The sequence below is a fragment of the Magnolia sinica genome, chromosome 14, assembly GCF_029962835.1.
Source record: "Magnolia sinica isolate HGM2019 chromosome 14, MsV1, whole genome shotgun sequence".
NCBI classification, from domain to species: Eukaryota; Viridiplantae; Streptophyta; class Magnoliopsida; order Magnoliales; family Magnoliaceae; genus Magnolia; species Magnolia sinica.
This window is the reverse complement of record NC_080586.1, coordinates 41,288,638-41,316,616: the sequence shown is the minus strand read 5'-3', so window position 1 is coordinate 41,316,616 and position 27,979 is coordinate 41,288,638. Positions and strand designations below refer to the sequence as shown.

The 27,979-nt window shown below is 39.5% G+C and overlaps 1 protein-coding gene across 2 annotated transcripts; it reads left to right on the top strand.

Moving 5' to 3' along the window:
• Window positions 1-328: 328 nt before the first annotated feature.
• On the top strand, window positions 329-26,464 carry LOC131225340 (serine carboxypeptidase-like 51). 2 transcript variants are annotated; one of them, XR_009161311.1, is made up of 14 exons: window positions 329-552; window positions 704-798; window positions 960-1,067; window positions 1,211-1,451; window positions 1,726-1,769; window positions 2,245-2,312; window positions 2,406-2,511; window positions 2,922-3,109; window positions 3,240-3,309; window positions 3,837-3,887; window positions 4,002-4,054; window positions 4,177-4,309; window positions 25,277-25,451; window positions 26,090-26,464. XR_009161311.1 is itself a non-coding variant. In XM_058220859.1 (13 exons), the coding sequence occupies exons 1-13, from the start codon at window positions 420-422 to the stop codon at window positions 26,168-26,170; spliced, it is 1,371 nt and encodes a 456-aa protein (XP_058076842.1). In that variant the 5' UTR covers window positions 329-419; the 3' UTR covers window positions 26,171-26,464. The 2 variants fall into 2 exon arrangements, 1 of the variants encoding a protein (XP_058076842.1); XM_058220859.1 differs by lacking the exon at window positions 25,277-25,451.
• The last annotated feature ends 1,515 nt before the right edge of the window (window positions 26,465-27,979 follow it).

Here is a 27,979-nt window from a genome sequence, read left to right as displayed (position 1 = left end):
GCCACTCAAAGCCGCTGCCCGTTCCCAGCTAGAGGCGCCTGGGTTAGGACGCATTCGGCATCCCTCGAACTAGGCTGCATTTAATTGGAAAAATAGAAAGGAAAAAACAAAAAACAAAAAAGAGTTCAGGATAATCCGACAATTTAGACGGTTCAACGCACACGATTTCTCCGCTCGTGGCTGTATAAAAGACGTAAAAGGTCGTGGTAAAGTTGTGGAAGGAGTTGGATGCTGGTGCATTTTATTCATCGTCAAAGAGAGGTGCTTTTATTTTGTCGTGTCGTGTTTTTTTTTTTTTTTTTTTTTTTTTCAGTTGCAGTTCAAAACAGAGAAGCTTCCTCTGCAACCAATCTCTTATTGATTATTGATTTGCAGAATCTTTTTCATTATTCTCTTAGGTTGGCCTCTCCTCCTCCTCAATGGAGAAATCCTCCTCTCTTCTTTTCCTTTCATATCTCCTCCTCTCGCTTGCAACCTTTCATGGAGAATTCGTCTCTGCTGTTCGTAAGCAAGATGGATCTGAGCATTGGGGCTATGTTCAAGTTCGACCCAGTAAGAGATTGCTCTCTCTCTCTCTCTCTCTCTCTCTCTCTCTCTCTCTCTCTCTTCAGAGCTCTCTTTGCTTTCTAGAGTATCATTTTTTTGAGATATTGATAACTTCTTCTCTTCTTTTTTTTTTTGAAAATTAAAAATAAAAATTCAGAGGCTCATATGTTTTGGTGGCTTTACCGGAGTCCGCAGAGGGTCGACAGTCCATCAGATCCGTGGCCAGTAGTACTTTGGTTGCAGGGCGGACCTGTAAGACTTCTTTCTTTTAGCGAAGGGGAGCAATTGTAGACACCCACATAATCCAATTCATCGTAATAGAAGGAAAAAGAGGTTCCTTCTCTTATTATATATTATTGTCAGATTTTCTTGCCTCTCGGAACTGAATTTTGAAATCTTTGTATGGGAAACAGGGAGCTTCGGGTGTCGGGATTGGGAATTTCGAAGAGATTGGACCTTTGGATGTGGATTTGAAACCGCGGAATTCTACGTGGTTGCAGAAAGCAGATCTCTTGTTTGTGGTGTGCATTTGATTCACAAGCTATTTTCTTTCTGTTCCACACATGCATTTCTTGACGAAAAAGTACTAATATATATGTATATATATATATATGTATATATATATTCTTTCTTTCTTTCTTTCTTTCTTTTAAATTCTGTTCAGGATAATCCAGTCGGGACAGGATTCAGTTTCGTGGAGGACGAAAGTCTGGTTGTGAAAACCGATGAAGAGGCGGCAACTGATTTAACTACATTGTTGAAGGAGCTCTTCAACAAGATTACGAGCCTCCAAAAGAGTCATTTCTTCATTGTGGCAGAGTCTTATGGAGGCAAGTTCGCTGTCACGCTTGGATTATCAGTTGTAAAAGCCGTTGAGGATGGACAATTGAAACTTAACCTTGGAGGTGAACATTATCTTCCTAAGCAAGTTTTTATTTAAGTTTACTCTAGAAAATTCGAGGGCTGTTTGGAATTTGAAGAGAAATAAATGTGGGCCATCTGTAATTTGATTTATACAAGTGTAGGTAGCTTGATCGATTTTAAGTTTCAATTGAGATGATGGATTGGGTTTTGCGAAATTGCTCCATTCTTTTTTAATTCAATACTTATTGCATCTGAAGGATATAATAGTTCTAATTTAAAATGGATTGGCTGTGTTCTGTACGGTTCTGATTACAGGAGTTGTTTTGGGAGATAGTTGGATTTCTCCGGAAGATTTTGTGGTGAGTAGCCTTCACAGCAAAGCATCGATTATCAGTCAATTGCTCTTTTTGCTTATTTTGTTTCTACACTTCTAAGATATCTCATCTTGGATGCTAATATCTTGCAAATGTAGAAACCCATTTGCTTAGAAATTCAGAAATGTTGAGGTGATTTGTGTTAGCACGCATATGTCAAAGTGCATCATATGTGATGCATGTGCCTTTCGTCAGGCGCCACTGACTATGAACATGTCCGTACAAAATTTCAAGATGATACATTAAGAAGGCCACACGTTCCTCCTTTTTTGTTTCTACAACTATACAGTTTGTATGCTTAAATATATGAGTGGACTGCCTGATTTTTGTGCCTGGAGATGTTCACAGTTGCACTCACCTAATGGTCTGAATGTCACAGAATTTCATCTTTAATCTCCTTTCACGAGTCACCCCTTGCACTGCTGTTACAGAGTACTGAGAAATCTATTTCAAAATGCAGTTCTCATGGGGTCCTCTTCTCAAAGATGTGTCACGACTCGACGAAAATGGTGCAAGTGGTTCAAACAGGTCGGAAGCTATCAGTTTTCAAGTATTCCTTTTACCTGTCATTTTGCTTGAGGAAAAAATTAATTTATCTAATGAACCCATTTTGCACAACAGCATGGCTCAAAAAATCCAGCAACAGATTGAGAAAGGCCAATACCAAGATGCCACAAGATTGTGGAGTGATCTTGAGGGCTTCATCAGTTCCAGTAGTAGCTCTGTGGTAGGATCTATTTTCTGGGAGCAATAATGAGTGAAGTTGAGTGAGTACCCATTTTTCGGCACTAACCTCTCAGATGTGGCAAAATGCTATGCACGTGCAAGATCCAAGATGCACACTTGGGGTATCCCTTTGGGTATATGTATTGTTTCAAGGAGATCTGACCATCCAATGGGCCACACCTGATATTCAGACTGACCTGAATTTTGAAACAAAAGAAGCTATACTGTTGAGCACATTTAATGAGTAAAATGGATGTCGCACACCTGTTCCACAATGCCACATGTGAGAGGTGAGTGCCAAAAAGTTGCACTCAAGTTCACTAAGCATTCCTAATTTTCTCTTGTGAATTTCCCTTGAACTTCAGGGCTATTTTGAAGCTAGAAAATTATTTTGGGCATCTGAATCTGCAGGATTTCTATAACTTCTTATTGGACTCGGGGAACGATCCTGTTTCGTTGTCATCTGTTGGATTATCAGATGGAATGCCAATGAAGTATTCAAGTTATCTAAGCTCGAGGGCTTCCTCAAATGGTGATCTTAGTAGTTTCATGAATGGCGTCATCAGAGAGAAGCTAAGGATTATTCCTAAGGATGTTAGGTGAGTTTTGCATACCATGAGAAGTAAAGTAAAAAATATATATACATGGGGGCAGCAATCTACCTCCTTTCTTTTCTTTTTGCTTGCTTCACATTTGAACTAAAGAAGTTCTGTTTAATCTTTCTCGCAGCTGGGGAGGGCAGTCGGATCTTGTTTTTACAGGTCTAGAAAATGATTTTATGAAACCAAGGATTAATGAGGTAGTTTCTATTTTCTACTTAATTGCTTCTGAATACATGGTAAATAAATTACATGATCAAACATCTCTTCTCATTCCCCATGTATCCCTTTTTTCTCGTATGGTGTTGTGGTCTCGAATGTTTCTTCGGCGTTCACCAAAGCATGTGTTACATAGACCTCCATATATAACATTAAGGATCACTCAAATTGTTTGTGCCCCTTCTCATTATATTGTTATGATAAAAGCAATTAAAGAATCCTTTCTAGATTATTGGTTGCGGAGGTTCGCTGACGGTATTAATACAATGAAAGGCATTCTTTGCTTATTTAGAGTTTGGGTTTGAGCCAGCTTATCTACGGAAAAAAAAAAAGAAGAAAAAAGAGACAAGTGCATGAGATGTTTTTCTCTTGGAGAGAAGATGTTTCAACATTGCAAGATATTTTTGGCTTTATATTAGAGCTATATGGTATTTGAAGTACAAGAGCAATATGGTATTCTTTCCTAAAGCAGTGACATCTCAAAAAGGATCCTTGTAATTTTGACCAGGTTGATGAGCTCCTAGCGAAAGGGGTAAATGTCACTATATACAATGGGCAGGTAGAGCTTCCCTTGGATTTTCTAAGACACACTAGTAATTGTTGTTGCATTTTTATCTGATGTACTTTCTTTTTCCATGTCATGCAACTAACATGGTTTGGTTGGTAATGGTAGCTTGATGTCATATGCGCAACCAAAGGAACAGAAGCATGGGTCCAGAAGCTCAAGTAATCCTCATGTTTCCTTTCTCTGAATTTTAGTTTGTTACTGCAGGAACTTGCATCTTTTTCATATTTTCTTAAATTTTAAGAAAATAACTGGCCTACTGTATTCTTCTTTGATATCTCAGGTGGGAAGGGCTAAAAAATTTCACTCGCTTGGACCGAACCCCCCTCTACTGTGAGGGTGGATCTGAAACAAAAGGATTCATGAGGTCATACAAGAATCTACACTTCTATTGGATTCTTGGGGCTGGTCATTTTGTGAGTCTCCCATCTTCCTTGTCACCATTGACATTATCATCGTCCTCAAAAAATCATAATATCTCAACTAATTTATTGAATATGTTGGCCTTTTCTCGCTCTAATAAGAAATACATCTGCAGTCATTTTTGCCTTGAAAACCACTGATGGGCTTTTGATACCCTTCATTGATAGTAATTCCATTGTACTGTGGTGGAATGTGCAGACTTTTCATTTTGGTACTAGAACTAAAGTCATCTCTAAACTCAACTTTTAAATTTAGTTCTTACAATGGGTTTTGTATACAAACTGGGAGATGTGGACCAGACCAGAAGATGGTGATTAACCCACAGTCCATGGTAACAATATTGACTGCATATGTAATATAAAGCCTAGGAATTTCAACAAACAACAACCAAAAGCACCTGTTTTTCAATTCATCAATTTATAACTCATGTAGATTTATTTGGGGCATCAAACAACCAAAAGATTTTGAAGCTGAGCTCAAATTTCCTTCACAATTGTGACCATCCATTTAGTCTAATATGAACCTACAAAAGAAATCTAACACCAACCTTGCTTCCCTTTTCAATTAGGCATGTAAATCAAGCTTCTTACTTAATAGGCTAATTTTCTAACAACGTAGGATCTGAGGCTATCTAGACTGTGACTTGGGTTTCATTGCTAAATTAGAAAACACAAGTATCTAACTTATCTCAATAATCTATCTGAATTACTAATAGTCTTGAGCAAGGTAAAAGTATCCAGTTCTAAACATTAATGTCTTAGTTATCAAGCACCCAATCTTCATAGCTGTGTCACCATTGCATGAGATCAGAGCCATTTATTTGTTAGGCCCCCTTGGCACTGATTGGATGACCTTCTCGAGGATTACGATTGGTTTATAGAGAAGTCCAAACAATCCTCCACATTATAGAGGGCAAAAGTTTTCTAATTAGTGGGTAGGATCATCCAACCAGTACTAGTTTCAGCATATGACCGGCCATGATAGGACCACACAGATCATTTATCTGAATCTCATCTCATAAATGTGTGCCTCCCACTCTAGCTGGTTAGAGTGCCCGATGACTAACTTAAAAGTGATAGCATCGGGTCCGCCCTTTCCAAACTCTGCTTAAACATATTCCTATGAAAAAGAAAAGCTTAGAAATAAAAAAAATAGAAATGTATAATAGCAATTTAAATAGATGATATAAACCCTTTTAGTTTCATAAAAACATCTTTAAATAGACACCTAACTGATTGGTTGAGATACTTATCATAGAATGAGGAAATGTACAAAATCTTTAACCTTCTTTATCAAATGCTTCAGAAATTATTCTATAGATTATCTTTCTAGTTTGTTTTTCTCAAGACTCAGAGAATCCTAACCCTTCAATTGATGGTCAATGAGTACGAGTGAGGTAGGGCATTTGTCACACATTCAACCAAGAAGAAGCCAAATGTTATACAGCTTCTCCAATATGGGAATGATCGCTCCAATTTATCAACAGTTCAAATCATCCAACCATTTGCTGCATTTGTACAAACTGAAGAACCAGCTGCGTTGGATAGTACCCTTTTCAACAAAATGAAAGCTTCTATCTCTTCCTAAGAATACTTCAAAAATTATTCTCCAGAATATCTTTCTAGTTGTTTTTCCCAAGACACGAAGAATCCTAGCCCTTCAATTGAAAGTATCACATTCAACCAGGTAGGTGGCCAAATTTTATACAGCTAGTATCTTCCAATATAGGAATTATTGGTCCATGAGTCATTTCCATTGTTGTCCACTATATCAACGGTTCAAATTAACAAATCAATTGCTGCACTTGTACAAACTGAGAAACCATCTATGTCTATCTATGTTATCATTAAAACGCCTAAATGACCAGAGTGGACATGGAGTAGATATCTGTTGGGGTTTGAGTTGCGGAATCACACGGATCTAGATCTAGGATAGCAATCCAATGGCACCAAACACACACAAGAGAACACAAAGATTTAACATTGCAGGAAAAAACTATGACGCAAAGCAACAGAAATTCACTATGAAAGCATAAATTACAAAGAGAGAGGACTTACCCGATTCGAACAACCTCGAATCTCACTCTTACTACACCCTTTGTTAACCCTAGAACCCTTTAGAATACCTTTAGGAAGCCTTAGAATACCTTATAATAGCCCTAGGGACCTCTATTTATAGTTTAGAAAACTCTACGTATGCACCTCCTCTGAAAAAGTCTGGAAACCGCTTCAAATTTACGCAGTCCGCGCAAGATCTGAGAAGGGCCTCGACTGGTCGAGCGGCCCGGACACCAAAAAAACATAGGTCGCTGGACTTTGAGTCGAGCAGGCCTCTACTAGTCGAGCGGCCCAAAATCCTGTCAGATTTAAGGCATCTGACAACAATCTCCACCATGCCTTAAATCTTCAACCGTGTATCTTGCTACCCTCTTCTTTTATCTCTGCATCATTTCGTAGCTTCAATCAACGCTTCTCGTACACACTCTATCCTTCTTTTACGCCATCGTCATGCCTAGAGAAGTTGCACATAACTTGAACTTCTCTGTAGGAATGACTTTGGTGAGCATGTCCGCTGGATTCATGCTAGTATGAATCTTTTCCAGAGTTACGCCTCCTTCCTCAAGCACCTGTCGGATAAAGTGGTGACGAACATCAATATGTTTAGTACGTGAGTAATAAACAGAATTTTTAGCCAAATTGATAGTGCTCTCACTATCACAATTAACCGGCACGGCCTGCTGCTGAAGTCCCAACTGATTTATCATGCACCTGAGCCAAATACCTTCTTTAAACGCTTCTGTCACTGCCATATATTCTACTTCGGTCGTGAAAAGAGCCACCACGAACTGAAGCTTCGACATCCAACTGATTGCTCCACCTGCTAGTACAAACGAGTATCCTGAAGTAGACTTCCTGGAATCTATACTGCCTATGTAGTCAGAATCCACATACCCTACCAACTTTGTCCCTATCTTCTCAAAAGTTAATACGTAGTCTTTTGTACCTCGAATGTATCGAAGTAGTCATTTCATCGCTTCCCAATGTTGCTTGCCAGGGTTTGACATGTATATGCTCACAACACCGACTGCCTATGAAATATCTGGTCTCGTACAGATCATGACATATATTAAACTGCCAACTGCATTCAAATAAGACACATGAGACATAACCTATTTTTCCTTATTAGATTTAAGACATTGTTCTGAGGAAAGCTTGAAGTGAGCCCCGAGGGGAACACTCACCGGCTTTCCCTGGTCCATCTCATACTTGATCAATACCTTTTCAAGGTGTTCTGCCTGTAATAACCAAAGTCTGCTCCTCTTCTTGTCTCTATTAATATCTATGCTGATAACCCTTTTTGCAGCCCCTAGATTTTTCATCTCGAATGTCCCTGATAAGCGAGTCTTCAGTATATTGATTTCTGACATATTATGACAGACGATCAACATATCATCAATATAAAATACTATGATGATGAATTTGTCATAACTCAGTGTCTTGTAATAGATACAATAATCGTATTCACTTTGAATAAATTTCTGACTCACCATGAAAGAATCAAATTTTTTATACCACTGCCTAAGCGACTGTTTCAGGCCGTACAACGACCTCATTAACTGCAAACCTTTTTCTCTGCTCGTTTAACTTCGTAGCCCTCCGGTTGCTTCATGTAGATCTGCTCTTCCAATACCCCATAAAGGAATACAGTCTTGACATTCATCTGTTCCAACTCGAGATCGTATTGGGCAACAGCGTCAACACAAATCTGATAGACACCTGCTTAACAACCGGCGCGAATATCTCTGTAAAGTCGATTCCTTCTCTCTGAGCATAGCCCTTTGCTACCAAGCTAACTTTGTATCTATCTTGTTTCCTTTTGAATAACTACTTGCATCCGATCGCTTTTCGGCCCACAGGAAGCTCCACCAGGTCCCATTTGTGATTTTTGTACAATGAGTCCATCTCATCGTCCATAGCCTCCTTTCACTTTTCTACATCAGGCTCATCAAGAGCCTCCTGAATAGTAGACAGGTCCCCCTCATCTATAAATAGAGCATATGCAATATTAGAGTCGTCCATGTATCTTGCCGGTAACCTGCGATCACGCGATGGATTCCTTTTCACAGGTGGCTGCTCCACCTTATCCTGTACATCTGTCTTCGCATCTGTCTCTGCCTGAGTATCATCTGTATCAATCTGGACGTCTATGATCACCCTTTCTAGTTCCTCTTGCTTCTCTTGACTATTCTTGCGAAATAGGGAGCTTTCATTGAATCTGACGTCACGGCTAGTGATGACTTTGCGTGTGACCTTGTCGAATAACTTGTAACCTTTCACACCAATGTCATAGCCAACAAAGATGTACTTTTTGAATCTACGGTCTAGCTTATCTCTCTCAACTGACGGTATATTAAAGTAAGCCTCACAACCAAATATGCGTAGATCTGAGTAGTCGATTTTTCTGACCACTCCATACTTCCTCTGGAATTTTACATTCAATTGCTGTTGAAGGAGATCGGTTCACCAAATAACAATCCGTGTTAACAGCCTATGTCCATAGGTCCTTATGCAACGCAACATTACTTAACATGCATCTGGCCCTCTCTAGGACGGTCCGATTCATTCGCTCAGCCACCATTTTGTTTGGGCGTGTAGCGCACTGTGTTGTACGTGATGATCCCTTCATTCTTGCAATAATCATTAAACTCCATGGAAGTAAATTCTTTACTATTATCAGTCCTTAAAACCTTTATTTTCTGCCCTTATTGTTTTTCCACCATTGCCTTCCATTGCTTGAATATGGTGAAAACTTCGGATTTAAGTTTCATGAAGTAACCTCAAACTTTCCTGGAGTAGTCGTTAATGAATGAAATAAACCATGACGACCCTCCAATGGAAACGTCTGGCGATGACCCTCATACGTCAAAGTGCACATAATCAAGCACTCCCTTACAAACATGTTTTTCAAATTTAAAAGACAATCTAGATTGTTTACCATATATACAATACTCGCATATATCTAAATCAGAATTTTTAAAAGCTGAAATCAAACATTGATCAGAAAGTACCTTCATGCCCCACTCGCTCATGTGGCCCAGACGAGCATGCCACATACGTAGAGACGTGAGTATGCAATAGCTGCTGCCGCTCTACCTGCTGAAGTGCTCTCAATCAACCTATAGAGGTTTCCGTACCTTTATGCTCTCATAATCACGAGTGCCCATTTTAAAACTTTAAAGACACCATCAATATGGTGGACTTACACCCTATAGCCTCGAGTGCACCGAGAGAAATCTGACTTTTCTTCATATCAGGAACGTGCCTGATATCAGTCAGGGTACGCTCCATCCCATCAAACATCTTGATGCTCGCCGTACCAATAGCCACAACATTACAGGCATTGTCATTGTCCATAAAAATTTGTCCATCGTCACATTCTCTATAACTGGCGAACCACCTCCGATGAGGAGTCATGTGATATGGTGCTTGTGTGTCGAAGATCCACTCATCTGTATGGTTGTCGTGCACATGTCCGATCATGGATACAGACGGAACTTTACCACCACTTGTCTCTTTATCATATATGACAATATTGGCCTCCTTAGAAGAAGCCGCTGAATTTTCTTTCTTTACTTTAGGATTGGTACAATCCTTCTTCATGTGTCCAGACATCCCATAGTTCCAGCACTTTAGTTTTTCTTTGCCCTTGCCCTTGGATTTAAATCTAGGTCTTGAAGATCCTGTATCGTACTCAGAATTCATGCCTCTCGTAATCAGTGCATTAGAAGATGCCCCATGTCGCCATTAAGCTTTCTCATAGCCTTCCCTTAAAGGGCTGAGATAATGGTGTCGACACTCAGTGTTTTATTCGTAGAGCACATTGTATCCTTGAATGACTCATACGATGCCAGAAGAGAATTCAACAACATACATGCTTGTTCCTCATCTTTCATCACTTCCTCCATATCCAGCAATTTGCAAACCAATTTATTAAGGTTGCTGATGTGGGCCTCCAGATCTCCACCATCTGTCATTTTCAAGTTATACTACTGTCGCTTCAAGTGTAGGCGATTTTCAGAGGGTTTTTTTCGCATAGATATCTTCTAACTTAGCTCATAAACTAGCTGCAATTTTCTCCCTCAAAACATTATAGAGAACCTCATCCGCGAAACATAAGCGAATTGAGGATAAGGCCTTCTTATCAAGAGTATTCCATTCATCATCAGTCATACTAGACTTTCTCGCCTCAAGAGCACCATCCTCGCCTTGCTTGGTTATGGAACTGATCATCTTGATCTTCCATTACTCAAAATTATTTTCACTGAGTACTTCTCAAGATCATACCTAGTACTTCCCATTATTTTTAATCCTGCAGATTCAGATATGTGTCCCAACGATTGCTTTGATACCACGTGTTGAGGTTTGAGCTGCGGAATCACAAAGATCTAAATCTAGGATAACAATCCAATGACACCAAGTACACATAAGAGAGCACAAAGATTTAACGTGGAAAACCCTTGCGGGAAAAAACCACGGCACAAAGCGACAGAAATTCACTATGAAAGCATAAATTACAAAGAGAAGACTTACTCGATTCGAACAACCTCGAATCTCACCCTTGCTATACCCTTTGATAACCCTAGAACCCTTTATAATACCTTTAGGAAGCCTTAAAATACCTTAGAATAGCCCTAGGGACTCCTATTTATAATTTAGGAAACTCCACTTACGCACTTCCTTTGGAAAAGTCCGGAAACCGTCTCAAATTTACGCAGTCCGCGCAGGATCTGCGTAACCCTCGACTAGTCGAAGGAGGGCCTTGACTAGTTGAGCAACCTACTCGACTAGTCAAGCCATCCCCTCGACTGGTCGAGCGGCCCAGACGCCAAAAAATTAGTCGAGCAACTCAAAATCTTATCAGATTTAAAACATCTGACAACAGTATCCACTCTCATGTATACCCTCCCTAATAATTGAAATTGTATTTCAAAAATTCAAAACTTGACTCGAGTTCCTCTCCGGCTGGGCTGCTAGATTCAATTAGGAGCCAGGTGAATGTTTTTTTTTTCTTTTCTTTTTCCATTCCCATGACTTGATATTTTAATTAAATGCGTTTTGCTAAAGTCCCACATTTACCGACCCAAACCTTTTGAATGACATGTTGGACATCCAATCGGTCCTTAAAAAAAATGCATGATATGGAGGAATAAATAATCCATATTTTCTGATATATTACCAATGGGACAAGCCATGGTGCAAAACTCAAACTCACGCTGATCGGATGACACTGAGTCACTGACCATTTCAATGGGGCTAATTTATTACAACCATTTGTTCTTTACTAGCTATAAATTATATGGATAGGATCATTAAACCAAAGTACTACTTCGGAATTATAAGCAATACAGAGTCCGATCTACCCGGTGGATGTTTCGAGATGATGATTAGGGTTACTTTGTTTCTTTGTTTAATATTAGCCATCCATTTTCCATCATATTGATGGAACGCTTAGAATAATCCGATGGACATGATTTTTACACCATGACTGCCATTTGAAAGCAACCGGACATAACGAAACCCTAATTAAATTGATAATATTTATTGCATTTATAATGGTTCAAATTACATAGTAAACATATACTAGGCCGGATCCACTACACGCACTTGTAGGTTAAACGTAAACTACAAAGCCATTTATTGTACTCATCTTGGTGTTTACATTAAATCCAATACGTCCATCATGTTTGTATTATGAAGTTCTCCTCAATGGATAAAAATCACTCCAATCCAAATTTCACGTGGGCCATGCCAAAGGAAAAACACTACCACCACTCATTAAGGCATTTATGTGAAACCAACTCTTAAAGTTTTGTTTAAAGAAAACGCAACTGGCATTTATCGTCGTCGGTAACCGTGCTAGAAGCTCGTTGAGGCGAGACTAGTGCGTTGACGTTACCAACTTCTGTGCGGCCCACCATGAAATATATATTATATCAAAACCGTCCGTCCATTTTACGAAATTGTTTTAAGACTTAAGGGCAAAAAAAAATGAGATGGATAAAAAGCTCAAGTGGACCACACTGGAGAGTGCAGTCCGGATTGAACGTCCACCATTGAAACATTCTTGGGGTCACATCTGATATTTGTTTTTTCTTTTTATCCAGTTGGATGGATGGATGGAAAATAAACATCATGGTGCGCCTTAGGATTCTTTCAACGCTAGAAATCATTTTCTACACTGCTGTTTGTGGTGTGGTCCACTTTATCTATGGATATGACTTATTTTTAAGCTCGCACTCTAAAATGATCTCGCTAAATGGATGGACCGTGCGAATATGATAAATACATTATAATTGGGCTCACAAAACGTGGTGACGTCATCGCACCACCGACTCGGTTGTGTTGGCTGGTGCAGATTAGGGGAGACCACGGCCTCTACCAAGACGGTGCAGCTCTTATCCCAGGGCCAATCATGATGTGTGTATTCTGTATCCACCCCGTTCATCCGCTTTTTTATATCATTTCAGTCCATTATCCAAAAATCGAAGTAGATCCAATTATCAGGTGGACCATGCCCTAGGAAAATGCGGTGATTGAACACATTACTATTGAAAACTTCTTAAGGTGCACCTTATTGTTTCTGTAGTGTTTGTTTTCCATCCAATACGTTGAGAAGGTCACACAAGTCTGGATGAAGGGTAAAAACAAATATCAGCTTGATCCAAAACTTTTTTGGCCGATTAACGGTCAATCACCGGCTTGATGTGTCTATCCACCATGTCCATCCCTTTTCCATATCATCTTAAGGTATTATCCAAAAGATCAAAGCCTATAGACACATCTGGGTGGTCCTGCAATTAGGGTATCTCAAGTGGACCACACACCACGAGAGAAACAGTGGTGATTGGACGTCCACCATCAGTAATTTCACGGGCCCACTAGCAGACCTGTAATGCTTATTTGTCATCCGACTCATTCATAAGGTCAATCAAACATGGATGAAGGAAAGATATGAAGATCAAAATTTTCCAAAACCTTGGTTTTTTATAAAAAGCTCTTAATAGCCCTTCACTGGTTTTTCCTTCAGGTGTCGTCCACTAGAGATTTCATTATGCTTGTGTTAATATAACAAATTCAAATGGTATAATGAAACAGATGGGTAGCACTGATATACAACATGCTCATCAAGGTGCGCCTCATTGAATGCATGTCGATTCATCATGCACTACAGCTCATTCAAACGTGACATCAAACTCCTTCACTGAATTGAGAATAAATAGGCACACAACACAAAATATTGCATTAGGGTCTAGAGACTTTAGATACACTTGAACCCCATGTTTGAACTCAAATGTTGACAACCTTCAGTGCAGGGTTGCGATGCAGTGATAATTGGTTAGACTGAGGTCGAATTTTCAGAGAATGGGAAACACGATTTAGAACTAATCTAAAGCTAATAGTTGGTATGAGTTTTTAATTCAGTGAGATAAAAATGAGTTTAAAGTAATAAATCAAATACTATGGATTTAGGAATCCACTCATAGCAATTATAATATCTCATTCGCTGATTCAATGTAAAACTCAATTGGTGAGTAATTCTGTTAAACTATTCATTAACACTAATAAGAATATGATTTCGATTGAACGATTCTCTCATGAAGTAATCGGATCTCAATCGCAGGGAATCAAAAGCGTTTAAAGCACTCTTAGGCAACAATATATCAATCAATTATACAGACTAAATCCTTCTTTAATGCTAAATAATTGTTAAATCAAAATATTTATTTTACCCGTAATGCACAACAAATGAAAAAAATAAACAATTCAAATACTTTAAAGTAAATTTAAATATATTTCAATCTATTGTTATCATTCAAACAATTGTTATTGAATCAAATAAACTAAATATTATAATTGAATTACAAGCTTCATCCCTTAAGCTTAACTAAGAGATTAGTTTAACATGACTAACATCTTAGAAAAAAAAGAAAAATATAAACAACAAACTAGAAATGATTAAGTGAAGAAGGATGGCTCTGTGGAAGCTCCGCCACCCTTAGGTCTCTCTTCCAAACACTAATTTGTACTTTAGAAAACCTAAAACATCACTTTAAATAAGGAAAATTTGCATCAATTTGAATCGACTTCAGAATTCCGCACTTTTGTTACCCTTTGGTTGCACCGATTAGGTCTCTCGGTTGCAGTCGAATTTTCTCAAAATTCATAGGAAGTCTCTATCTTTCTCAAGCTGGACCGAAGCCTCCTTCGGTGGCACCAAGCCCAACTTTGATCGGACCGAAGCCTCCTTTGGTGGCACCGAGCCTAACTTCGGTCGGATTGAATGAACTTTGAACATTACAATTTATTGTTGGACTATTCTATGCATATTCGGCCGAACCCCTTTCGTGGGCCCCAAATCACATGAGCCACCCACCCCGAGTGTGTCCCCGCATCCCACGGGCTACCCCACTCGAGCCCGGTGTGAAATGCGCATTAATCACCCCTAGTAAGGAGTCTTGAACATGAGACCTCCCCGTGGGCCCTTGCATCCCATAAGCAACCTCACTCGAGCCCAGTGTGAAAATGTCCATGCATTAATCATCCCCAGTGAGGAATCTCGAACACGAGACCTCCCGGTCTGATACCAATTTGATGCAGGACAATTAACCACTTGCTTTAAAAGCTCGAACTGTTAGAATATGGTAAATTAATCCCTTTATCTCATAGCCCAGGCCCCGCATCTCACAAGTTTAAGATCTCAGCCGAACTCCCTTCGTGGGTCCCAAATCACATGGGTCGTCCACCCCGAGTGTGTCCCTACATCCCACGGGCTACCCCACTTGAGCCTGGTGTGAAATGCACATTAATCACCCCTGATGAGAAGTCTCGAACACGAGACCTCCCCATGGGCCCCAAATCACATGGGTCACCCACCTCAAGTATACCCCTGCACCCCACGGGTGACCCCACTCGAGTCCAGTGTAAAAATACTCTTGCATTAATCACCCCCGGTGAAGAATCTCGAATACGAGACTTCCCACTCTGATACCAATTTGATTTTGGACGATTAACCACTTGCTCGAAAAGCTCAAACTGTTAGAGTATGGTGAAATAATCCCTTTATCTCATAGCCCAGGCCCCACATCTCATGGGTTAGGACCTCGGCCGAACCCCCTTCGTAGGCCCCAAATCACATGAACCGCCCACCCCAAATGTGTCCCCGCATCCCACAGGCTACCCCACTGGAGCCCGATGTGAAATGCGCATTAATCACCTCTAATAAGGAGTCTCGAATATAAGGCCTCTCCCGTGGGGCCCAAATTCTCGCATGGGTACCCACCCCGAGTGTGCCCCTACATCCCACAAGCGACCCCACTCGTCCTCGGTGTGAAAATTCCCCTGCATTAATATATATGTAATATTTAGGCACGATCACCCTATACGACCCACATCGAACCCCTCTGACAACATCGATGGACTTCGAGTTGCATTACAGCCCATTCGAATGGAATACAACACATTTGAACGCATGTCGAACTCCTTCACGGAACTAGGAATTGATGAATATTCACTTTAGAAGACGTTATCTTAGGGTATAGAGACTCCAAACACACTCAAATCCCACACCAACACGGACCGACTGACACTGATCCTTTGATAACACTAATTGACTATGAGTTCCACTACAACCTCTTCAAACGGACGTTGAACTCCTTCACTGAACTACGAATCAGTCTGTATTCATTTGTGACGATGTTATCTCAGGGTACAGGGAGTCTGGACACACTCGAACCTCACAACGACACAGACCGACTGACACCGAACCCTTTCAACAACATTGATCAGCTCTAAGTTGCAATGTCACCCCTTTGAATGCATGTTGAACTCCTTTGAATGCTTGTCAAACTCCTTTATTAAACTAGGAATTGATGTGTATTCACTTGATAAGACATTACCTCAGGGTATGAAGACTTCAGACACACTTGAACCCCACACCGACTCAAATCGGCCGACATTAAACCCCTCCAATAACTTCAGCCCAATCGATTGCACGTTGAACTCCGTCATCAAACTAGGAATTAGTGCTTATACACTTGGGAAAATGTTATCTTAGGGTATGGAGACTTCGAAAACACTCGAACCCCACACCGATACAGACTAATCGACATTAAACCCCTCTGACAACATTGATCGACTTTGAGGTGCACTGCAACCCCTTCGAATGCACGTCAAACTCCTTCACCGAACTAGGAATTGGTGCACAGCTATTTGATAAGATATTATCTCAAGGTACAGAGACTTTAGACACGCTCGAACCCCACACCGACATAAACCGATCGACATGAAACCCCTACAACATGAACCCCACATCGACATAGAGTGACCGACACCAAACCCCTACGACAACACCAATCGACACCAAGTTGCACTATAGCCCCTTCGAACGCATGTCGAATTCCTTCATGGAACTAAGAATCATTGTATATCCACTTGAGAAGATGTGTTATCTTCGGATAGGGAGACTTCAGACACACTCGAACCCCACACCTGCATGAACTGATCGACATTAAAGCCCTTCAACAACATTGATCGACTCGAAATTGCACTGCAGCCCCTTCGAACGCATGTTGAACTCCTTCATCGAACTAGGAATTGGTGGATATCCACTTGAGAAAACATTATGTTAGGGTATGAAGACTCTGGAGACACTCGAACCCCACACCAACACAGACTGACCGACACAGAAACCCCTCTGACAACACCAATCGACTCTGAGTTGCATTGCAGCCCCTTTGAACACACGTTGAACTCCTTCATTGAACTAGGAATTGGTGCGTATCCACTTGAGAAGTCGTTATCTCACGGTACAGAGACTTCGTGCACATTCGAACCCCCACACCGACATAGACCGATCGAGATCGATCCGCATCAACAACACTGATCGACTCTGAGTTGCAGTGTAACCCATTCAAACTTACTTTGAAGTTCTTCACCAAATTAGGAATCGGTGCGTATCCACTTGACAAGACGTTATTTTAGGGTATGGATACTTCAGACACTTAAAACCCACATCGACACAGACCGACCGACACTAATACACACCAATTATTCCGATCGATTCTGAGTTGCATTGCAACCCCTTCCAACGCACGTCAAACTCTTTCACTGAAATATGAATCATTGCATATCCACTTGGGAAGGAAGACATAATCTTAGGGTATGGATACTCTGGACACAATCAAACCGTACACCGACACTGACTACAACTTGCATTATAGCCCCTTCGAATGCACGTCAAACTCCTCCTGCCGTCAAGCTCCTTCTGCAACCCACAATAAGTGCATGCGGTTGATTCATGCCATCCATCTAGTTTTTCAACTTGTTTTAGGTGTGTAGACCAAAATTGAAGCATATCTAAAGCTCAAGCGGAGAACACACCACATGAATTAGTTGAAATAATGATTTCAGTGGTAAACATTCAATGACCCTTTCTACGACCCACCTTTTAGTCGGATCTGTCTCTTTTTTTGTCGACTGGTAAAAAAGGAGATTGGCAAATTGATGGATGGTGTCGATCAAAGAAGTCAATGCATTTAGGCCCCATTTCAACCTTTTAAATGCCATGTCAAATATTAGGGGTAAAGATCTAACGATATGGTTTTTTGAAAGGGAGATATATATATATATATATATATATATATATATATATATATATATATATATATATATATATATATATATATATATATATATATATATATATTCATTGACATTTATGTGATCACAAACTAAAGATGTTGCCAGTAGAGGTTTATTTATTTATTTTTTTCGTCGCCTTGTGAATCTTTTGTAAAAAGACCGAATTAACTCCTGTGTAGGTTTACCTTAACTACACAGCTGTGTAGTGGATTTGGCCTCAATATATACAATTTCTAAAAGAAACAAATCTACAGATTGGGAATGTTGGTTATCAATGCTTTTTCCTCTCGAAGAGTGTTCAAACGCTCATTGTCTCAAGGGAATGAGTTAGCAAGTTGACTCATGGGTCTCTTTAAGTTGAGATTCACACTCATCATTGAGTTTTCTAATGCCTCAGCATGAAATCCCATTGAGTTAGAGTTGATTTGGCCATGGTTTCAATTGCTTGGATGATTTTAAAAATGATGATTTGTAGCCTCCTCTTGTCAATGACAGAACACATGGGACACCAATGAGGGTCCTACTTATGTTAATGGTCTTTGTAAATCTTCCAAATTGTTGACTTTGGACCTCCTACTTATGAATGTTGATTATACCTCTCACTTTAAGGTGTGTTGGAAAATAAAGGTATGATAACAATTTTCCTTGAAAAGTTTGTATAATGTAGGTGTTATTTTGTATGTGTGGGTTGTTGGGGGACCGCTGAAGCACACAGAGATGAATTAAGTGAAGTAATCTGATCACACCAAGCAATTACAATGCAAACACTCTGAATTTAACATGGAAAAACCCTTGCGTGAAAAATCACGGCAGAAAGCAATAGATAATCACTAAGAAAGCAGAAAATTACACGAGAAGAGAGATTATTCGATCCGAACAACCTCGAATCAATCCCAAGCTACACCCTTGAAACCCTAGAACAAATTTGAAAGCTCTAAATACCTTCCAATCCTGATTACACCCAAATATATAGCATTTGGAAAAATTACAATTGAAGTCGGAAACAAATATTACAAATTCGCAAATCTGCGCATTCGTTCGTTGGCACCTTCGGTGGGTCTTTGATGTCATCTAACACTCTTCGATGTCATCGAAATAACACCTATTATGTCTAGCAACTAACTGGAGAAAGTTCGAAAATCCTTGATGAGATCGAGCAGCTGTTTGATGGCTTTAAACAGTGCTCGATGTCATCGACAGACCCTGTTCCCGAATAGATTTAAGACAAAAAAATAATAATCTCCACCATGTCTTTAATCATCAAATGTGTACCTTTTTGTCTTCTTTTCTCATCTCTACTTTGTATCATAATTCCATTATCACTTTTTGTACACATTCCAACCTCTTTTACGCATTCGTTAAGCCTAGAGAAGTCGCACAAAAGTTGAACTTCTCTGCAGGAACCACCATAGTAAGCATGTCCTTCAGATTTATGCTCGTGTGAATCTTTTCCAGAGTCACGCCTCCTTCCCCAAGTACCTATTAGATAAAATGGTGACGAACGTCAATGTGTTTAGTACGAGAGTGATAAATAGAATTCTTAACTAAATTGATAGCGCTTTGGTTGTTACAATTAATCGGCACGGCCTCATGCTGAAGCCCCAACTGATTTATCATTCCTTAACCAAACACATTCCTTGAATGCCTCTGTCACAGCCATATACTCTGCCTCGGTTGTGGAAAGAGCCACTACAGACTAAAGCTTCGACATCCAACTGATTGCTCCATCCACTAGCACAAACAAGTAACTTGAAGTCAACTTTCTGGAATCCAAACTACCCGTATAATATGAATCTATATACCCAACTAACTTGGCTCCTGTTTTCGCAAAAGTTAGGACAATCTTTTGTACTTTGAATGTATCGAAGTAGCAATTTCATCGCTTCTTAGTGTTGCTTGTCGGGTTTTGATATGTATTTACTTACAACATCAACTACTTATATGATATCCAATCTCGTACAAACCATGACATACATTAAACTGCCAATGACATTTGAATAAGGCATACGGGACATCTTCTTCTTTTCCTCATTTGATTTAGGACATTGTTTTGAGGAAAGCTTTAAGTGAGTCGTATGGAGAATGCTAACCGGTTTTGCGTTGTCTATCCCATACTTGATTAACACCTTTTCAAGGTATCCTGTCTGAAATAACAAAAGCCTGCTCCTCTTCCTGACTCTATGAATATCTATATCGAGAACCTTCTTTACAGCGTTCAGATTTTTCATCTCAAATGTCCCGATAATTGAGTATTCAGTATATTGATTTTAGACATCTTATAATTAGCAATTAACATGTCATCAATATGCAATACTAGGATGATAACTTGCCATACTCAATGTCTTGTAATAAACACAGTGATTGTATTCAGTCTCAGTAAATTTCTGGCTCAACATGAAGGAATCAATTTTTTATACCACTGCCTAGGCAACTGTTTGAAGCCGTACAATGAATTTATTAACCTGTAAACCTTGTTCTTTGCCCCTTTAACTTCTTAGCTTTCTAGTTGTTTCATGTAAATATGCTCTTCCAATTTCCCATCCAGGAATGCAGTCTTCACATCCATTTGTTCTAGCTCGCGATAATATTGGGTAATTGGTGCCAACACGAATATGATAGATACTTGTTTTAAACTGGTGTGAATATTTCTTTGAAGTCAATTCCCTCTGAGCATAACCCTTCGCTATCGACATTGCCTTGTATTTATCATGTTTCGTCTTGAAGATTCACTTGCACCCGATCGCTTTTTGGTCCACTAGAAGCTCCACCAGCTCTCATGTCTCATTCTCGTATAAGGATTCCATCTCCTCGTCCATTGTCACCTTTCACTTTTCTGCATCAAGCTCATCAAGAGTCTCTTAAAGAGTAGACGGATCCACCTCACTTAATATTAGAATCATCCCTGTATCTCGCCGTTAATGTGCAATCCCTAGTGGATTCCTTCTCACAGGTGGCTGCTCCACATGCTCCTATACCTCTATCCGTGCATTTGTATCAACTGTGTTAACCTGAATGTCTACGACCAACCTTTATGGTTTCTTTTGCTTCTCTTGATCATTCTTACGGAATGGGAAGCCTTCATTGAATTTGACGTCACGACTAGTGATGATTTTACGTGTGACCTTGTCATATAATTTATAACCTTTCACACCAACATTATAGTCAACAAAGATGTACTTTTTGACTTTTTGGTCTAGCTTAACTCTCTCAACTAATAGTACATGAGAGTAAGCCTCCCAACCAAATATTCACAAATATGAGTAGTCAACCTTTTGGCTACTCCATACTTCATTTGGAATTTTGTAATCAATCCTTGTAGAAGGGGATGGATTCACCAAATAGCAAGTCGTGTTAACGGCTTCAGTCCATAAGTCCTTGCCTAACCCAACATTACTAAATATGCATCGAGCTCTTTTCAAGAGAGTCCAATTCATCCGCTCAGCCACACCGTTTTGCTCAGGCGTGTGACACATTGTGTTGTGTCTTATGATCCCTTCATTCTTATAAAATTGATTAAATTCAGTAAAAATAAATTCATAACCATTATCAGTCCTTAAAGCTTTCACCTTTTCACCTTGTCTGTTTTTCTATCACGGTCTTCCATTGTTTGAAATTGGTGAAAATCTCTAATTTATATTTCATAAAATAAATCTAAACATTTCGGGAATAGTCGTCAATGAATGTGACAAACCATGAAGACCCTCCGGTGGAAACCACAGGCGACGACTCCCATACATTAGAATGCATATAATCAAGCACTCCTTTACATACATGTTTATTAGACTTAAAAGATAACTTTGAATGTTTACAATATATACAATGCTCGCACATATTAAAAATAATACTTTTAAACACTAGAATTAAACATCGATCTGAAAGCACCTTCATGCCCTGCTCGCTCATGTGGCTTAGACGTGCATGCCACATACGTGCATACGTGGAATCCGCTATAGCTGCCGCAGCTCTATCTGTTGAAGTGTTCCTGATCAACTTGTAAAGGTTACCGTGCCTCTTTGCTCTCATAACTACGAGCGCACCTTTCGAAACTTTAAGGACACAATTCAAACGGTGAACTTGCACCCAATTGCCTCAAGTGCACTAAGAGATATCAAACTCTTCTTCATGTTAGGAACATGCCTCACCTTAGTCAAAGTACGTTCCATCTAATCAAACATCTTGATGTGCACCGTATCAACAGCCACAACATTACATGCATTATTATTGTCCATAAATACCTATCCACCATCACACTCCTTGTAGTTGGTGAACCAACTCCAATAAGGAGTAATGTGATATGAAGCCTTTGTGTCCAGAATTCACTCATCTCTATAATCATCGTATAAGCGTCCGATCATTGACAATACATCACCACTGTTTGTTCTTTCATCCAATGTAGCTGTGTTGGCCTCCCTTGAAGAAGCCTCTGAGTTATTTTTCTTTGCTTTAGGATTTGTACAGTCCTTTTTCATGTATCATAACATCTCACAATTTCAACATTTTAACTTACCTTTGCCCTTGCCCTTGGATTTGGATCTTGATCTAGAAAATCCCGTGTCTCGCTCAGAATTTCAACTCCTTGTAAATAATGCATTAGTAGAGGCTCTCATGTTACCGTTTTTTTCTTTTTCATCGTCTTTTCCTGAAGGGCTAAGATAACGGTGTTGACACTAAGGGACATGTTACCGATGCATAACGTGTCTTTGAAAGACTCGTACAAAGCCAGAAGTGAATCTAACAAGATACACACATGATCTTAATCTTTGATCACTTCCTCTATATTCAACAATTTGCGGATCATCTTGTTAAAATTGTTGATGTGGGTCTCAACGTTTCCTCCCTTTGCCATCTTAAAGTTGAACAACTGCAACTTCAAGTGTAGGCAATTTTTAAGAAACTTATTTGCATAGATGTTCTCTAACTTCGCCCACAAATTCGTTGCAATTTTCTCCCTCATGACATTGTAGAGAACCTCATCCGTTAAACACGGATGGAGGATTTCACTTTCTTATTCAGTTTCTTCCATTCATCATCATCCATAGATTCAGGTCGTTTCTCAAGGACCTCATCCAATCCTTGTTGAATCAATATGCCAATCATCTTAACCTTCCATAATTCAAAATTATTTTTCTCGGAGTATTTCTCAATATCAAACTTAGTATTGACAGTCATTGTTACTTACTTTCAGATTCAAGCCTACACCCCAACGTTTGCTTTAATACTAATTATTGGGAGAGTGCAAAAGCACACAGAGATGAATCGAGTGAAGTAATCCAATCACACCAAGTAAATACAATGCAAACACTCTAAATTTACCATGGAAAAATCCTTGCGGGAAAAAAACCATGGCACAAAGCAACAGATAGTCACTAAGAAAGTAGAAAATTACAAGAGGAGAAATTACCCAATCAGAACAACCTCGAATCAATCCCAAACTACACCCTCGAAACCCTATAACAAATTTGAAAGCCATAGATACCTCCCAATCCCGATTACACCTAAATATATAGCTTTTGAAAAAATCACAATTGAAATTGGAAACAAATTTCGTAAATAACACCAAAACTATTCAGAGATGAAACATGGAAAATCGGATTTCTCGATTGCATCGAACCATCTTCAATAGTATCAAACTTAACCTTTGTTGTCATCGAATACTCTTCGATATCATCAAAATAACACCCAATATGTCTAGCAACCAACTAGAGAAAATTCGGAAATCCTCGATGGGATTGAGCAGCTGTTCGATGGCATCAAATAGTCTATCGATGCCATTGACAAACCCTGTTCCTGAATAGATTTAAGACATAACAAGCAACATGGGTTCCATGGTTAGGTGATCTAAACCATTGATAATGTGGACTTGGCTGTGGATGACTGATGCATAAAAAATCACCAAATAATTGGTGTTTATACTCATTTTGGCACACTTATGCGAGCCAACGAGATGCCGCCACGTGTTTGCATCACGCGCTAAGTGATGGGCAAAATCCTACTCGCCCCATCCATTATTTACACCCTATTTAGTGTGCCTAAATCAAACGATCTAGAAGATGCCACATGACAACCGTGCCACTTGTGGTATGTAGATATATTTCATGAGAGGTTAGACCCATGTATATATGAGGGAGCATTAGATGCTAGATAAATAAATAAACTCATTAAAGCAAGATTCTCTCTCTTATTATTAAATGTTAGAATCTTATCAAAAGAGATATCTACCTAGCATTTAATGCTAAAGCCTTGCCAAAAGAAACTTTTTAGGAATATCACGTGCTTGGTTCGACCAAGACCACGAACAGGTTGTTACTTCACCGACCATCTCGCCACGAAGATTGGTTTCGTTTAAGCAACGAACAAATTGTTGAAGATCTGCCCTCCATCTACTATCTTGCCACGATGCCTAGTTCTAATCGAACAACAAACAAACATCCATCTCGCTACGAAACTCAATTCTAATTGAGCAACGAATGGATTGTCATCCCTCAAGCCAATTGTGAGTGCCATTGTTGTAAAAATCATTAATAGAATAACAAATCCTTAAGTCCGTAGACTCGTGTCTATTTTGACAAGGTAAAAAGAACTTACTAGGAAGGATTAACCTTCATTTCTTTCACAAATTGCATGAAGAGAGCGCAATGTTGATGGGTGAGAGAACTTTAGATCTTTAATCCCATTCTCTAATTGTCGGTTTCGGTGAAGGATCCTAATCTCTAATTTGTCTATCTTGGTAAAGGGGATACCCAAATTTCAATCAACCCTTGTGCCGAGTAGGCTCTGACATGCCTTTTTATTGTACCCACACATGTAAATCAAATCTACACCCTCAGTCACACAAGTGATCCAATTTAATTGAATTGAGTGTAACAATTGGGCCAACCAACAGAGCAATGAAAGATTATAATATAGCATGTGGTTGGAAATTGTATATGCGTTCGTCTTTCAAATTAATCTGTCCAGCAGGCGGCCCCACTATAAATGGGTAATGGTCTAAAATTTACAGCATTCTATAAATGATTAAAATTTACGAAAATAGTCCACGGTCCAGATTCACCAGACATGTTCCTTCTCGTTAGTTGCGGATCTTTGAATCCAATTATGACGATAAGACCTGTCTACCTTGGGTCATGTGGCTGATTGCGGGTCCATGCGTACCAATCATATCATTTGACTCTTCTGTATGCAATGACAAGCGGCATTGGCGCCAGCTGTTTGGAAAAGACTGTGGGCTTCTCATCTCTGCAAGTCTAAGCTACTCTGCAGGTGGTGCTGTCTACTATCCTTTCCCTCGTGATGGTGCAGGGCCGTGCAGCTCAGTCGTAGTACGAAAGTCCGGGATGAAAGGCAACTGTAGACGTGTACTATGGAATGAAAAAGGATGCGAGTTCCTACCCCTTCAATCCAGAGCTCTATGGGGCCCATCTGTTTGTGTCTATGTGTGTATCTAGATGTAAGTTCTTTGTAGACAAATTAATAAAATATCAGCCGGAGCCAAAACTTTCATGGCATTTCAACCTTCAATTTTCGGCTCATGCTTTAAAATGAGCAGACAAAATGAATGGAAGACATGGATAAAACACATGCATTATGATGAGCTCATAGAGTCCCGTCGCTGGGGATATTAATGGTGTTGCAATCACTGATTGCGAATATACCACAACATGGTATTGGATCATCTTCCCTAAAACATGCCCCTTGCAACGGACATCATTACCCAAAAAAAAAAAAAAAGAAGGCCCCGCCAGCTATAACACACCTGTCACAATATACAGGCCCATCCACTAATGAGGTGATACTCACCATCAGAATCAATGCCCTACTAATGATATGACTCAACATACAGGTGTGGCTCACCTAGTGAGTAGGTCAGCCTGATTTTCCAGAATTCTGATCTGCGTTATGGGCATATGGTTGTCAGGGTACTGATTTTCCTAGTGAAAATATGTTACGGTGGGACAAGTGTTGTTACCGTTGCCAGTAGGCGCTCAGTTGTCATTCGATGCATATGGTATTGAGACAGACGTTCTTTTATGCAATTGTAAAGGACGCATTGTGAATATTTTATATAATGGGCAGGTACCGGTGGATCAGCCCTGCATAGCTCTAAATATGGTTGCTGAGATCACCCAATCCCCTCTTGCTTCCGCTTCCAAGTAAAGTACAGAGGAAGAAATAAATACAATAATTTACATTAAAGCCATCTTGATGGCTAGAAGAGCAAAATTCCTCTGAATGTTCAGATTTTCATTCTTTACTTCTTGTTTCTTATTTTTTCCCTTTTCTTTTTTTCCTTTCTTTTAATTAATTGTTTAAATATGAAAAAACAAGAAAAATGATAATCCGTTTAAGAATGGGTTGATGGATTTTGGCCGTCTAAATAAATAAATTTAAAAGAAAAAGGAAAGAAAAGAAAAAACAAGGAACATACATCATGCATGTATTTCTAAAGTGGATCTCTACTCCCCCTCGTTTCTTCAGGATTATTTGTATATTGATGCCGAGTTATATACGTTTTTGAATAGACCAAGTGAGGAGTCCAGAAGCTCCACGTCATGCTACGGTCTCAAATGAGGACTGGGTAAATCATACATTTCTGATATTGGGTATATTGCGTACTTCTCCTGGATAAGAAGTAATCTTGTTTCGCTGATTAGTGAAGTCAGAACTTTCATGAGAAAAATAGGCAAGTGAAAAAAGATGGTTCCTTACTCCTGCCCAGGTGGTTTTATATATATATATATATATATATATATATATATATAGAGAGAGAGAGAGAGAGAGAGAGAGAGAGAGAGAGAGAGCAGTACCGCATGAAATTTCGTATGAAATATCGTGCGCACTAAGGCTTTCACATAAGCTGTGACAGACTTCATGCACATCGCCAGCTTACTAGCTCGTAGGCTAGGGGTGGGCCCAACACAATAATTCCGTGAAATCCATTATGACCACAAGGTCTGTGATGAAAATTTAGCCACATAATTCAAAATTCAATTAGACTCATGATTTAGGTGGGCCACAATAAAGGAAAAAGTAGGAGAAGGGAATACTTACCGTTGAATTTTTAAAGGGCCCCACCGTGATGCACTCCAACCATTACCTATCTCATGAATATTTATGCATGGTTATAAAAAATTAGGCACATATATAATTTATGTGGGCTACAACAAGTGAATTAATTTGGATGGTAAGCATCCTCCCACACTATTTCCATTAATGTGCTCTACGTAAATTACGGATCATGATGATGTTTGATCCATACTGATAAGTTTTTATCACCCACCTCAAGGCTGGAGTGGATTTCACATACACATTGAGGTGGGCATCCCCAACACATCCTATTGGCATAGGATGGCAGGACTAGCAGGACGTGGATTCCACTGTGCATATGAACATCTACCATTAAAAATTGTAAAGGGCACATAAGTTTTGGATCAAGTTTATAATTGTTTTTTCCCCTTCATCCATGTCTTTAAGATCTTACTATAAGGTTGGATGACAAATAAACATCATTGTGGGATCTAGAAAGGTTTCAACAGTGGAAATCATTATCCCCACCGTTTCCTGTGGTATGATCCACCTGAACTTTGGATATGCTTCAATTTTGGGTTCAACCCCTTAAATTAGATGAAAAAATGGATGGACGACATGGATAGACTACATACATTCAAGGTGGTCCTAAATGAGTTTACTCAGTAAAATAAGAATGTACTGAGTAACTCAGTACGCAATCCAATTTTGCCAATACGGACTTTTTTATTAGTTGTGCTAGCTCGTGGCCCGCACAATGATCCATGTGTTTTATCTAAGTCTATTCACTTTGCTAGCTCATTTTATGACATGAGTTCAAAAAATGAGTTAGATCCAATCTAAGGTAGACAACACCACAAAAAACAATGGTGATTAAACGCAGACCATTAAAAACTTCCTAGGGTCCACTATAACATTTATTTGATATCCAACTTCTTG

Excerpts from the sequence above, each read along its gene's own strand:
- LOC131225340 (XM_058220859.1), top strand. The coding sequence starts at position 420 with ATGGAGAAATCCTCCTCTCTTCTTTTCCTTTCATATCTCCTCCTCTCG. Across the intron at positions 2,313-2,405 it reads GGTGCAAGTGGTTCAAACAG|CATGGCTCAAAAAATCCAGC; the intron begins GTCGGAAGCTAT and ends TTTGCACAACAG. Across the intron at positions 3,110-3,239 it reads ATTATTCCTAAGGATGTTAG|CTGGGGAGGGCAGTCGGATC; the intron begins GTGAGTTTTGCA and ends TCTTTCTCGCAG.